Genomic DNA, 12,883 nt, shown 5'->3' on the forward strand with positions numbered 1-12,883 from the left:
TATTTCAGTATTAGCAAATCAAATACTCAAACGCTGCTTCGCAAGGCCGAGCTCGTCCTCTCTACTAAGTGAAGCCAGATAAGTACAGCGGGTGACGACTAGGGATGATGTATAGGGTAGGATGGCGATTGAAGAGTGACGAGGCGCTGCTATGCAAGTTCATCGCAGGGTTCAGGCCGTTCGAGATCAGAGAGGGGAGAGACGCAAAATTATAAGAAAGGGCATCATTACTACTTTACACTTTGCTGATTAATTTATACAATTGTCTGTTCATTTGCTCAATTTTGCGCTCTAATCAGAGCTGTCGTTTAGATTTCTTTGATTCAGCATCATTTGTTCACGCACCTTCACGTCCTGAAGTGTTTGAATAAAATATATGAGACAATCGGGGGGGGGGGGGGGGGGGTGACCCGGTTATGTACGTGACCTATTTATTGGCAAATGCAGAAATGTTTGGCCCTGCTAACGAGAGAGCTGGACGCGAAGGATCCACACTGCCTCCATTTCTCATCTAGAACGCTGTCGTACGCAGAGCTAGTCGAGGACACTTTACGCACACCTCAATGGACCCGTGCTCTCTCTCTCTCTCTCTCTCTCTTTCTCATGGTTTGACACCTTACCCCCGCAGACCAAGTACCAAGAGGTGCCCGCTGCTCTTTAGAGGAGGAAGATGAGTCGGACAGCAGCGACCCCACCATATGCGGCTGGAGGAACGACGTTCGCACCGGCAACGGACAGTGGCGTCGCGTGACGGCCGAAAGTGCAGTCTCCAGGCTCGGGCCGGAGCACGATCACACCACCGACAGCCCCAAAGGTCAGTCAGCGGGAAGGAGCCGTGTTGGGAGGAAGAAGCGCATGAGTAGTTTTAAAGCGCCAATCGGGATTTCAGGTTGCATTGACATCAAATCTTCGCCCGGTACAAACAAGTCTACTTCGCGTAACCCCTACTTTTTTTGTAAATGAACACCCAAATTTAAAATACGTTTCACGACTCAAGGAGCACGTAATAGCGTCGTTGGCCGCGTTCTGAACTAAGCGAACAAAAGCTGTAAGAGTGCGATTACTCAGCATCTTGTACTCGTATAAAAGTATCAGCAGGGAGCGCAACACCGCACCTCGGAAGGTTAGGCATGGTTTTGCGCGCACAAGAATACGCTTCTCGCAAAGTTATCCCGGCTTTGTAATCGCGAGCCTTCCGCAATGCACAACGACAAAGCTTCGCACCTTAGAAAGACCTTTGTTTCGTCGAGTGTTACGGAGAGTTCTTGATTAATAGCGTTGAAATAGATAACGTGCTCACGTGCTTCATATTACACCACACTGCGACTCGTCAGCGGACTTTCAGTGACTGTTTTACGCTTGCGCTTTTTGCCAAAGCATCTAACACGTCGTTAGTTTCAAGGAGAGTGGCGAGAGGTATTTAAACGTCATAGCCATGTACAAGAGGGAAAACAACACTTTGCTTTCTATAAGAAAACATCCCGAAATTCGTGCGCGAGAGGCCGACTCCACATCCCATAGAGCTTTCCTCTCAGGGGTACATGTGTGTGTGTGTGTGTGTGTGTGTGTGTGTGTGTGTGTGTGTGTGTGTGTGTGTGTGTGTGTGTGTGTGCGTGCGTGCGTGCGTGCGTGCGTGCGTGCGTGCGTGCGTGCGTGCGTGCGTGCGTGCGTGCGTGTGTGTGTGTGTGTGTGTGTGTGTGTGTGTGTGTGTGTGTGTGTGTGTGTGTGTGTGTGTGTGTGTGTGTGTGTGTGTGTGTGTGTGTGTGTGTGTGTGTGTGTGTGTGTGTGTGTGTGTGTGTGTGTGTGTGTGTGTGTGTGTGTGTGTGTGTGTGTGTGTGTGTGTGTGTGTGTGTGTGTGTGTGTGTGTGTGTGTGTGTGTGTGTGTGTGTGTGTGTGTGTGTGTGTGTTGAGCGTGCCGCCTTTTGCCGGGCTCTCCATTTTTTCCTCCACACTTCTCTCTGCATCTCAGGTCATTACGCATGCGCCACGGGAAAGCAGTTTGGACATCCCGCCGTGCTGGAGAGTCCTGAATTCCCCAAGCTCCCTTACTACCACATGAACCACACATCCGCCTACTTCAATTCCTGTCATGTAAGTGTCACGCCAGTAGGAATTGACCGTTCACTCCAGGGTCATAAGAGTGGAAACTTTGCCGCATATATTTATAAACATGCATGTTTCCCCGATAACTTTTATTTATCTTATTTGTACCACTATCCAGCGCTTCCATTTCGGGTGCATGCTTCTCCTGCAATGCTATGAATTTGGATCATATTCCCACGTCTCCTCAAACTTCTAAAGTCACAATTAATTTCCAGGTGGTTGGTTGCGCGTTGGCTAAATGCAAATACAGATATTTCCTGGTCTGCCAATCCCTTTTCATGTAATTAAACACACTACGCAACAATAAGGAAATCAAATCACTAGCTTTGCTTATCTAATTGCTAGATTAGTCAACCAATTTTAATTTTCGACTAATAAGTTTATATTATTTATTACTCTACCAGCCAGAAATATTAGCATGTACTCTATATAAGGGCTAACAAATTCACTTCGTAAGAAAGCTTAGGCTTGTTTTAAACCTGCCTCCGTCTTACATGGAACGCCCTGTATAAGGTAATAGACCGTTAGGGAAAATCAGCTTCGACATAATTTACATAATTTAACATAGTTCTATTCAGTTTCCTTACTCCCACAACTTCCCTCTCCTCCGTCCTTCCGCTGCCCCCTGCACTTCGGCTACCGCCGCATCCCACCGCACTGATCTTCTTAATGCCCATGCATTAAGTATAGCGACCACCGGAACTGCCGCAGGTGCGTCTTCACCACTACGCCCACCGCTCTGTGCGCCCCTATGGGCTGACGCTATACGCCGTGGAGCGGGACCCCCAGCACGCGATCGGCCTGCGCCATGAGCTGTGGTCAGCGTCGGGCAGAGACGACGCCACGTGGCTGCGCGTGGTCCGAGCGCTGCCTGCACTGCGCCACCCGTTCACACTCCGCCTGGTCGCCCAGCCCGGCCATGGGCGGAAAGGATGCATAGCCGTCGACGATGTCTCGCTGGCGCCCGAGTGCTTCGGCATAGGTGAGCCTCCATTCTTTGCTCTCAGTGTCGCGCATGAAGGGGGGGGGGGGGGGGGGGGGGATAGGATAAGGTTTTGGTCGAATATTTAGGGAAATCCCCCAAGGTGGAGTATTTTGTGATAAAGGAGTAATTACTCATTGGCATCCACCCAAGCGCAGCCATACGGCTACAAAGGAAATCTGTACAGCTTTCTTAGAAACTTCGTAGTTAAAGAAAAATTCGCCCGGATCCGGGAATTGAATCCGAGACCACCACCTTTCCGGACAAGCCGCTCTACCAACTCAGTTAACCAGGATGGCCAGCAGATCTGATGGTAGGGCGAGAGCTACTCGATCAATAACTCGAAGTGGGATGGCATTGGTCGAATATTTATGGGAATCCGCCAAGATGGAGTAATTTGTTATAAGGGAGTAACTCCCTTATTACGAGCAGGATAAGGGTGCTGAAATCGTCTCGTGCAGACCTTTGCATTCCTATCTCTTCCCGGTGTACTCCTTCATTTGCTGTTCATGTCCATTATGAAACGCCTGTTGTTGGCGGCAATAGTTTCTTTAGTGGAGAACTGAGCTGGCGCTGTATGCTGAACCGCTGACCCTCAACGTGTCTCTCCCGTTGACCGATGGGGTCTTTGAAATAAAGTAGTTTACACGTGAGGCGTACTGAGCTCGTTTTTCCGAAAAACCGTCGCCGTATCCCACAATTGTCGGGAAAATACTTGGCATCGTTTTAAATGTGCCGAAAAAAAAGCACGTGATTCCATACCAAATCATGACGGAACCATTTTTTTTTGTGCAGCTTTGTGGTCTCATATTATTTCGCTTCTCATTTAGCATCCATCCTCCAGTCAAGCTCAATTCACTTCAATTCCTTTATTTCACCAAATACAATGTTGGAGCTGTTGAGCAAAAAGCTGCTCGGGGCAGCGTGACGAGGCCCAAGAAACCATAACAAGGTAGAACAGTGCAAATACATTATTGCAATCCCATTATTGCAATCCCAGTCGGAAAAAATACAGAACTGTGTATAAAATATAAAATGTTTTGTAGTTTCATCGTAAACGTTAAATTTTTTAGTAGTCTGTTTTTAGGAGTTTTTGTAGTTCTATATTTGTTTCTGTAGTAGTTTTCTATTTGTAGTTTTGTAGTACTTTTCTATTGTAACTACAGAAAATTTTGATGTTACAACAGAAAGTTCTGTTGTCACAACAGGTTACATGTGAAAAACCGCACACAAATTCTTTCGTAACAACAGAAAATTTTATGTAGCTTTTTCCGACTGGGATATGACAAAAAAGAAAGAAAAGAACTGTTATGTCCAATATTGCATACAAAGAAAGCGCAAGTATATGTAATTTAAATGTGACATTGTATGGAAGTAGTATCGGCAAACTGTTCTGTATATAGTATCACATTGCACATAACGTTAGGCATCACATGCCTAATGTTATAGGGCAAACAAAACAAAACTAACTCGGATGATAGTTTGCGATACAAATTCAAGCCGACGACATATGTCCCTTAAATTGTATGCCGGTAATTGCAAGTGTAACAAAATATAAAAAAAAATTATTTTGGGGTAATAAAATGCCGGTGTTAATCGCGTATTCTTACTCCCATGGCGAAGCTGGAGCGTCTCCTTAATTTCTTTCACTGTTCTTGTCTGCATGAGCCACTGGTAGGGTTGTAATGCTTTCCTGTGTAAGTGGTTGAGGTGGAGGGTGGAGGACATTTAGGTCAGACAGTAGCACTTATATGCGGAAGCGTCACTCTAGCGAAAAAAAAACCGTATGAGTCACAATAACCTCATATTCTCATACTGAACACATACTAAGCTCATACAAATCTCATACAATCTCCTGTATGTCTCATATGTCGAATAATATTTGTATGAGATGATATGAGATTGGTACGAGCCTAGTATGAGAAATCTGTATGAGGTTACTGTGACTCATAGGGTTTTTTCACTAGGGCGTGACGTGACGAAGGTGCCGTAGCGCTGGCGTCAGCACTGAGTTTCATTGCGTATTAAAGAGCCTGGACCGTTAGCATTGGATACGCCACCCTTACGTGTTTTAAAGCGAGGACGTTAAGGGCCTCGTGTCACAGAAAAGCCGGTGTCGGCGTTGCTTTTCACCTCCGTTGTTGGAACGCGAAAATCATCACCAGCGTGCGGTGCTCACAAGAAAACCCGCGATTGTACTGCGCTCCCGCAGTACACAAGCAATATAACCAATATGCAGCGCCCACAGTAAGACCCGCGATCGTACGGTTGGCTGGGTGACGAGAGTCACGAGACACAAAAAAAGTGAGAGGAATGACTTTCTACAAGATTGTTGCATTCAGGTGAAGGCGAAAACTATGGCAGCAGGTACGAAGCGGGACAAGTTGAACCTTCCGTCTACAATTTAGCTTCGAGGCTAGCATTGTATTTCTGCATGTAAGCTTGATCAGATCATTTACGGCTTTTGATCTAGATTAATTTTGGCCGCGTGACGAACAGTGCAAGAAACAATGCCTGCAGTATGCAAAATCCGTTTATAGGAAAGGAAAGGAGCAGTGTCTGTCACACATTTTTATACTGTCGATCTCATACATGTGACAGACTCTTTTCCTTGGCGTTCTTTCTTTCCTTTCTCTCCCTTTGTTCCCCTCTCTAGGTGTAGGGTAGCCTGCTGGGCATCACCTAGTTAACCTCCCTGCCTTTCCATTGTAGTATTTATCTCTTTTGTGGACACCTGAGCCACGTTGTAAATGAAGGGAGGAAGGTGAAAGTGGAAAGAAAGAAAGAGGAGCCGTAGTGAAGGGCTATAAATTTCGAACACCTGTGGATCCTTAATGTGCGCTGAGATCGGGGAGGACAGCTCTCGCTTTCAGGGCTGGGATCAAGGGGCCTTCGCCATTTGCGGCTGGGGATGGGGGAGGGGGGAGGGGGAGGGGGGGGGGGGGGGTTCTTGCCGCCGGCGTATCTGTTGTGCACGCCATATCATGACACCTGCCGCAGCTTCGTTGGCGGACGACAACTGTGGCGACGCGCGTCTTTTTCTCTCTTTTCTTTGCTTTTTTTTCTATCAATTCTCCTCGGTCCGCACAAGGCAGCGGTGGTGGCTCAGTTGGAGCGAGTTAGCAGGCCCGTGCGTTATTTTTCCTCCTTGCTATAGTCTCAACAACTGAGATTGCACAGCACGCGGACGCATTCGTGTCTCGCCTCCACCGAAATGTAGTCTCTGCGGCCGGGTTAGAGCCGACCGTGGTGGCCGCATTTCGGCGGAGACGAGATGCAAAGACGTCTAGTTCTTGATTTGTGCTGTTAACTTGCCAAATTCAGACGCGGCAATCCGCATGCACCTTGAGTCGAACGCAGGTGCGCCGCTGTCGAAGCACAATCACCCACTTTACAAACTGCACATTTTCGTGCAAAAAAGGAACATACAAAATCTTCTGCGATTCACCTTCAGCATCCACAGCGAGCCGTTAAGCGCTACGTTGCTCAAGCAACACCAGACTTGGGAAGCAGCACTGTGTGTATGTTTTATGTCTCTATTTTTTTTTCTTTCGCCAGCCTTAATACCTGCCCTATAAAGCGCTTAAGCACCTCCAGTAGTTCGCCAAATATTTACAGTGTTATATCGGAGATTATCTGAAATTTATCGGTGCAGACTATTCGGAACCTGGTGAACGAATAAAATGCTATTCCAAAAAGCCACTCTGATCGAGCAGATATACTTTCGTTTTACCGCACCATTTTAAATTAAGAATCAGAATTACTTTAAATATTTAACCTGGCAGAGTGAAGGTGATCTTCGCTAGAAGCTCGGACAGCATCTACGTATGCATTTATGCAACTCTCACAAAGCCAACAGAGTAAAAAGAGAGCATTAATTCTTAGGGATCTCCATGCAAACAATTCCATTGCAATCAGACTTGAACTCCTGCCGAGAGCGTCTATTCTGTAAAGAAAAATAAAGCAAGTTAGCGGCACGCTCCAAAAAATTGCAAAGACCAGAGAGATCGCCTTTGCTTTAGTCAAAGTAATCATATCATTTGCGTGTCCAGTAATTTCCGTTTTCCACGGAGAGAAATGGCTCGGTTTAAGCTAGAAACACACCACCAGGTTCATCATGCGAAAAAGCTACTTCACGTCCTATACGTGGCCTCTTGCTCCTTTTATTTTTGTATGAACTAGCAATCGGCCGGAAATTGAAGTCTGCCGGCGATTAATTTCTTTTCCACATCTACTTCATACTGTCTCGGTCTCATTTATTATTATTAATAATAATTGGTTCACGGGAAGTGAAATGCGTAGTATCTGTAAAAATGGTTTTTGTGGACACCTGAACCGCGCGTAAAGAAGGGAAGAAGGTGGGAGTGAAGGTGAGAAGAAAAAAAGGTCTCATTTATTCATTCACAACCGCTCTATTTTTGAAAGCTGATGCATTACAGCCGCTCTATTTTTTGAAAGCTGATGTAGCACTAAGTCTTTTAATTCCTTCTTGCCAACGGGTTGAAGACAAGCGGTACTTTGCAGACATAAACAGAACTGCCCTTAAATTCAAGTGACGCGCATATCTTGAAATTGTCAGACAGGCGAGTTTGTTTCGAAGGCAGCGTCGCTTCGCGCAGTGTTGGCAAGCTGAGACTTTGTAACATCCAACGTTGCTGCTGAGCGCAGCAGCGCCATTGTTTACAATCATGGTGCTTATCTACAGGGCGAATTTCACAATAGCCGTATTCTCACCGGTAAACTGCAATAGCGCATCCTTTATCGGTTGAGCATACTATCTTATTAGGGAGGCGACCTTGTCAGTATAATCAGGAGGAAAGTGAACACCGCAATTTCAGAAACTATAGTGCGCTTGCATCCTGTGCAGATGGGGCAGCACGTCACGTGATCACGTGCAGAAACGTTACTAGTACGTCGCTTCCGCGTTTATCCGAACCAGGATGTCACCACCCATGTGACGCATACGACGACATGCGACTGGATTTAGGAATAATGGCTTTATGATCCTTATGACCTCTTGAACACCTCTTAATAGCTTTCGGTAGGTCGTGACGTTATCGCCACGGCCCAGTTGTACAGGTTCACTTGATGAGTGCCATGACACCGCATACAGCCAAACGCTCCACCTGAAAAGATAAATCCTGCCGCAAGCCAAGATCATGCTGTGAAGCGCAGCACCTTCGTCGACAAGTCCAAACATGACAGCTTCTAGAACTTTGATTCGTAATTTAAAAAAAAAAGCTTAAAAACAATAAAAATTCTACACAGAAGTGCAGAATTTGTCCAAAATACGTCTGCTACAACAATGCGTTGCTGAGCATTGTAATCTCAATAAGGTGTCTTTTTTTTCTTTTACTATTTGGTAGGATGTTCCCAGGAACCTGGGCCATAACCAGCTAATCTATACTGTCTTCGATACGTAGCTGTGTTTCTTCACGCTCACTGACGAGGGAACATTCTTTCTTCATTGTCATTTTTTGTCATGTTCTATTGTCATTCTCTATAAAAAAAAAAAAGTTCTCGTTAATGTAAAAACTCCACTGGGCTACAAAAGTGAAAAAACTACTTCATTCGTCCCAATGTACGTATGGTATGCACAGTGAGTAGTTCGGCTTTTAAACATGTATTAAGTAATAACACTCTTTTAATCTTAGTGCCTTATTATATTTCACTAGGAGACGGACATTTTTTTCTGCGCTCTCTGTAATCTTGTATCGACTTTTCCCGACAACATGTCGACTGAATCACCTTGTTAGGACATCGTCGCTTGCTTTGAGTTGCTTTATGCGACATACGTCAGTGCTGAATACATTTAAAAGCATGCCCTCAACAAAAGCAGGAAAAACACCGTCATTTCCCCTCATCATATTTCTTCGCTTATTTTTCGAAGTTATAAAAGCCGGCAGAGCGACCCTGTAGCTCACCCATGGAATTACGCAAGAAACCAAATGATACTGAACTCAGACAAGCGATCGCCCGAGTGGAAAGTAGCTTTTAATTAAAGCCGTTTTGCAATGCCGCCACCGCTAGCTTATTAGCGAGATGAAATGTTCACTTCTCCCTTCCGCAGCGATCCTTCTAAGCCTCGCACCGTCTGTCGCTCGCGATGACAGACCCAGCTGTTACGAACGCCGAGAATCCAAGGCTTTGCGATAAGCCTCAAAGACTTAGGGTTAACGGGTTGAACGAAAAATTGCTCCGACGGCACGAAGCTTTCGGGAAAGTTCCGCTGTCACTAGGTGCCACCCGATACAGTAGTGGAGCGGGAGGAGTCTGTCTTTGGACTTCAATCTACTCAAATGTCACTAGGAGCCAAAATGGCAGACAGATTGCGGAAGAATAAAGTTTTGACATTGTCTGATACCTCTCTGCAACGAATGAGACGTGATCGCGATATCGAAAATGATGTCAGTGCACGTTAAAGATCCCCAGGTGGTCGAAATTACTCTGCAGCCCTCCACATACGGCTCCTCTTTCTCTATTTCCACTTTAACTCCCATCTTCCTCCATTCCCTTACGGCGCGGTTCAGCTGACAGCACACGGACGAAACGAAGAGGCGTTCGTGTGCTGGGCGATGTCAGCGCACGTTAAAGATCCCCAGGTGGTCGAAATTACTCCGTAGCCCTCCACTACGGTTCCCCTTTCTCTCTTTCCACTTTCACTCCCACCTTCCTCCCTTCCCTTACGGCGCGGTTGCGGTGTCCACAGAAAACAAGTGAGACAGTTACCGCGCCTTTCACTTCCTATAAATAAATCAGTCCACAGAAACAAGTGTGACAGATACTGCACCATTCGCTTCCCGTGAACCAATTATTATTATTCCACACGCGAACCGGGAAATTGCGTCCTGGGTACAAAATACGAGTTAGGTTAATTAGCAATTCTAAACTACAGAATCTGCTCATTTGACTTGACCTAAACCTGCACTATACCACTTATTCTCCTTGCAAAGGCAGTAGATATCATTTTGCTATTCCTGACGCAATGTCTTGTTCGAGTTTCATTTGTTGCTGACAGTGCATAACTTCTACTTAATATTTATTGACAACTTAAGTTTCTTTATAAGACCAGATCGCCCCGCCGGGGTGGTGCAGTGGTAAGACGCCCGACTACTGTGCCGGAGTACCCGGGTTCGAACCCGACCTCGGTGGCTGCGTTTCGATGGAGGCGAAACGAAGTGGCGTCCGTGTGCTGTGCGATGTATGTGGAAACTCCAGTGAAACAATTGACCATATTATACTCGAATGCAATGGTATCCATCCGGAAGTTGATGCAGGCGCAATCACTGTTCCTGAAGCTCTGGGGTTTAGAGATAACCGTGGCCGGGTGAATAAACCGGCGGTGGAAACTAGCAAAAAACGGCTGGAAGATTGGTGGCTTAAAAGCAGAGAAGTGACATAATGTTAGTAATGTAGGAGCAAAATTTAATAAATAGAATCATGGTTTAGTTAACCATTCTAAATCAATAATTAAGATATATGGAGAAAAATGAGCATGATAGCTACTGCTACCACCCCGTTTCAAAGGGGACGCTCCTATATTCCATCCATCCATCCATGTCAGCGCACGTTAAAGATCCCCAGGTGGTCGAAATTACTCCGTAGCCCTCCACTACGGCGCCTCTTTCTCTCTTTCCACTTTCACCCCCACCTTCCTCCGTTCCCTTATGGCGCGGTTGAGGTGTCCACAGAAAACAAGTGAGACAGTTACCGCGCCTTTTCCTTCCTATAAATCAATCAGTTTTTTTATTAGACCAGATCGGATTGTCTCCCGGTGCTTGCATACGCTTCATTGAGGGCTGCGATTTACGTCGGTGATCAAGCCAGTTTATTCCTAATACCAATATGTGTTTTTCAACTGCGAAACTTTCGGCGTAGTGATTCTTGAAAACGCAAGGAGGTGCACCTCATCGCCCTGGCAAAATAAGGAGGGCAGATATCATTATCATCGTCATATTTGACGCAATACGCTCGGACTATATAGCGCTACAGGCAAGAAACACGTCATAAAGCATTACCATTACTAGCATTGGTCCCCATTCACGGGCTTTCACGAGTTCGGTCGCATTGGGGCTGCACTCCTACATCAAAGCGGTTTGAAACAAGAGCTAGGAAGCGTTATGAAGCGAAATATTTACTACCTCTCCTTGGATCAACGTCAGCGTGGATTTCCATTTGACCTTCAAGCAGCCGGAGGACAAACTTGTTATGCGGTTCAAGTGCTCACTGAGAAGAATGTGGCAGAAAGTGTGGCTTTCTTTTCCTATACACAAACAATACATGCGTGGGCTAGCCATACACCTTCAAAGGACCACAGGACAGAGTGTGGCTATAAATATACCCTGTCTTCCTTCCCGAAACCGGCCGCTTGACCTTCGAAAAGGTGGTACGACCTTCACTTGATTAAGTGCAGGTGTCCATCCAAAGGTACGCTGTGCATTCCTTTTCCCAAAATTTAGCTTATAAAACCCCTCCACTGCGGCTTCTGTTTCTCTCTTTCCTATTTGAATTCCACCTTCCTCTCTTACTTTTACAGTGTGGTTTGGGTGTCCGTAGAAAAAAGTATAAAGGATACTGCGTTTTTACTCTACTGTAAACTAATCTATAATTTATTATAGAGGACCAGGTGATTCAAATTACTCCGCAGCCCTCCACTACTCAATCTCTTTCTCTTTTTCCACTTTAACTCCCATCTTCCTTCGTTCCCTTACAGGGCGGTTCAGGTGCCCATGGACACTTTGTGACAAATACAGCGCCTTACCTTTCCTGTGAAGCAAATGTTATTAGAAAAACAATGTTCAAGTCACGCATAAACCAGAACGATGTCTTGGAAAAGAAATGGTGCTCCGGTCTGACGATGTACGAAAAAATGGTTCGACTATAACGTCTATATTATACGTCCGCACATGAGGATGTAGGTGGCGGTTCAAGGGCCCTGCGGAGAGCCACTTAGAGTCATGCGACCCGTAAGAGTAATGCGTCCTTGCAATGTTAGGCGTCCTTATAAAGCATTTCATACATACAACCGACGATATACACTTGGAATTTTTTTGGCCAGTGAACTCAAATAGTGGGCGCAGAGCAGACAAAAGAGCTTCGCGTTATATAGGCGACGATGTTTTCGGCGGTTTTCATCCACTATAGGAAAAATGATCAAAGTGTTTTGTTTCCTAAAGGTCACAGCCAACCGAACACAGCTCTTTTGTAAGAGTATTCGCTTATTTTCGAAACAGCTAATTTATCTTCAAATGGTCTTTGGAATCATATTTCATGATGAAAGTTTTTATCCGATTCCCTATAGAAAATATATAGTTGGCAAATGTCCGCAATATTTCCTTCATCCTACAAAATTTCGTCTCTCTTTATCTTCCTTAGGTGTTCCCGAAAATGAAACCAGAGAATACCCGACCGACAGCAGTAACGGTAAGAGCAACGACATACAATTTTTTGTTTGTTTCCTCCTTGCTCGCAAAGATATCGGGTAGCCACGTTTTGCCGCGTGACTGCCCTCATTCGTGCTTTCCTTTTTGTTCCCAACAGACGACGCCATTTTGGAGGCACCACCGCCTGAGAAAATCTACGATGGAAACATCACAAAAAGTGAGTCCGCCTCACGACCAGGAACATAAAAACTAAATAGCTAAAAACGCAAGCACCACAGAGTGCACGACTTATCCACCAGTTTAATATTTTTCCCAAGAGACTAAGTTTAAAATTCGCCTGTTTTCCGGCGCATATAAAGTTGGAAAAAAAAGATGAACAAACTGCTTAAACACGCCCCGCCGGGGTGGTGCAGTG

The 12,883-nt window shown here is 45.6% G+C and overlaps 1 protein-coding gene across 1 annotated transcript in view; it reads left to right on the forward strand.

Moving 5' to 3' along the window:
• Positions 1–12,883, forward strand: part of Alk (Anaplastic lymphoma kinase) — a 110,867-nt gene that overhangs the window by 41,632 nt on the left and 56,352 nt on the right. The window contains exons 5-9 of the mRNA XM_084581245.1: positions 629–814; positions 1,970–2,091; positions 2,815–3,085; positions 12,461–12,508; positions 12,626–12,685. Of these exons, the coding sequence (XP_084437371.1) occupies positions 629–814; positions 1,970–2,091; positions 2,815–3,085; positions 12,461–12,508; positions 12,626–12,685 (687 nt within the window). The remainder of the gene's footprint in view (positions 1–628; positions 815–1,969; positions 2,092–2,814; positions 3,086–12,460; positions 12,509–12,625; positions 12,686–12,883) is intronic.

This window comes from Amblyomma maculatum, chromosome 10 (genome assembly GCF_055883805.1).
Source record: "Amblyomma maculatum isolate TAMU_Amacu chromosome 10, ASM5588380v1, whole genome shotgun sequence".
In the NCBI taxonomy this organism is placed as follows: domain Eukaryota; kingdom Metazoa; phylum Arthropoda; class Arachnida; order Ixodida; family Ixodidae; genus Amblyomma; species Amblyomma maculatum.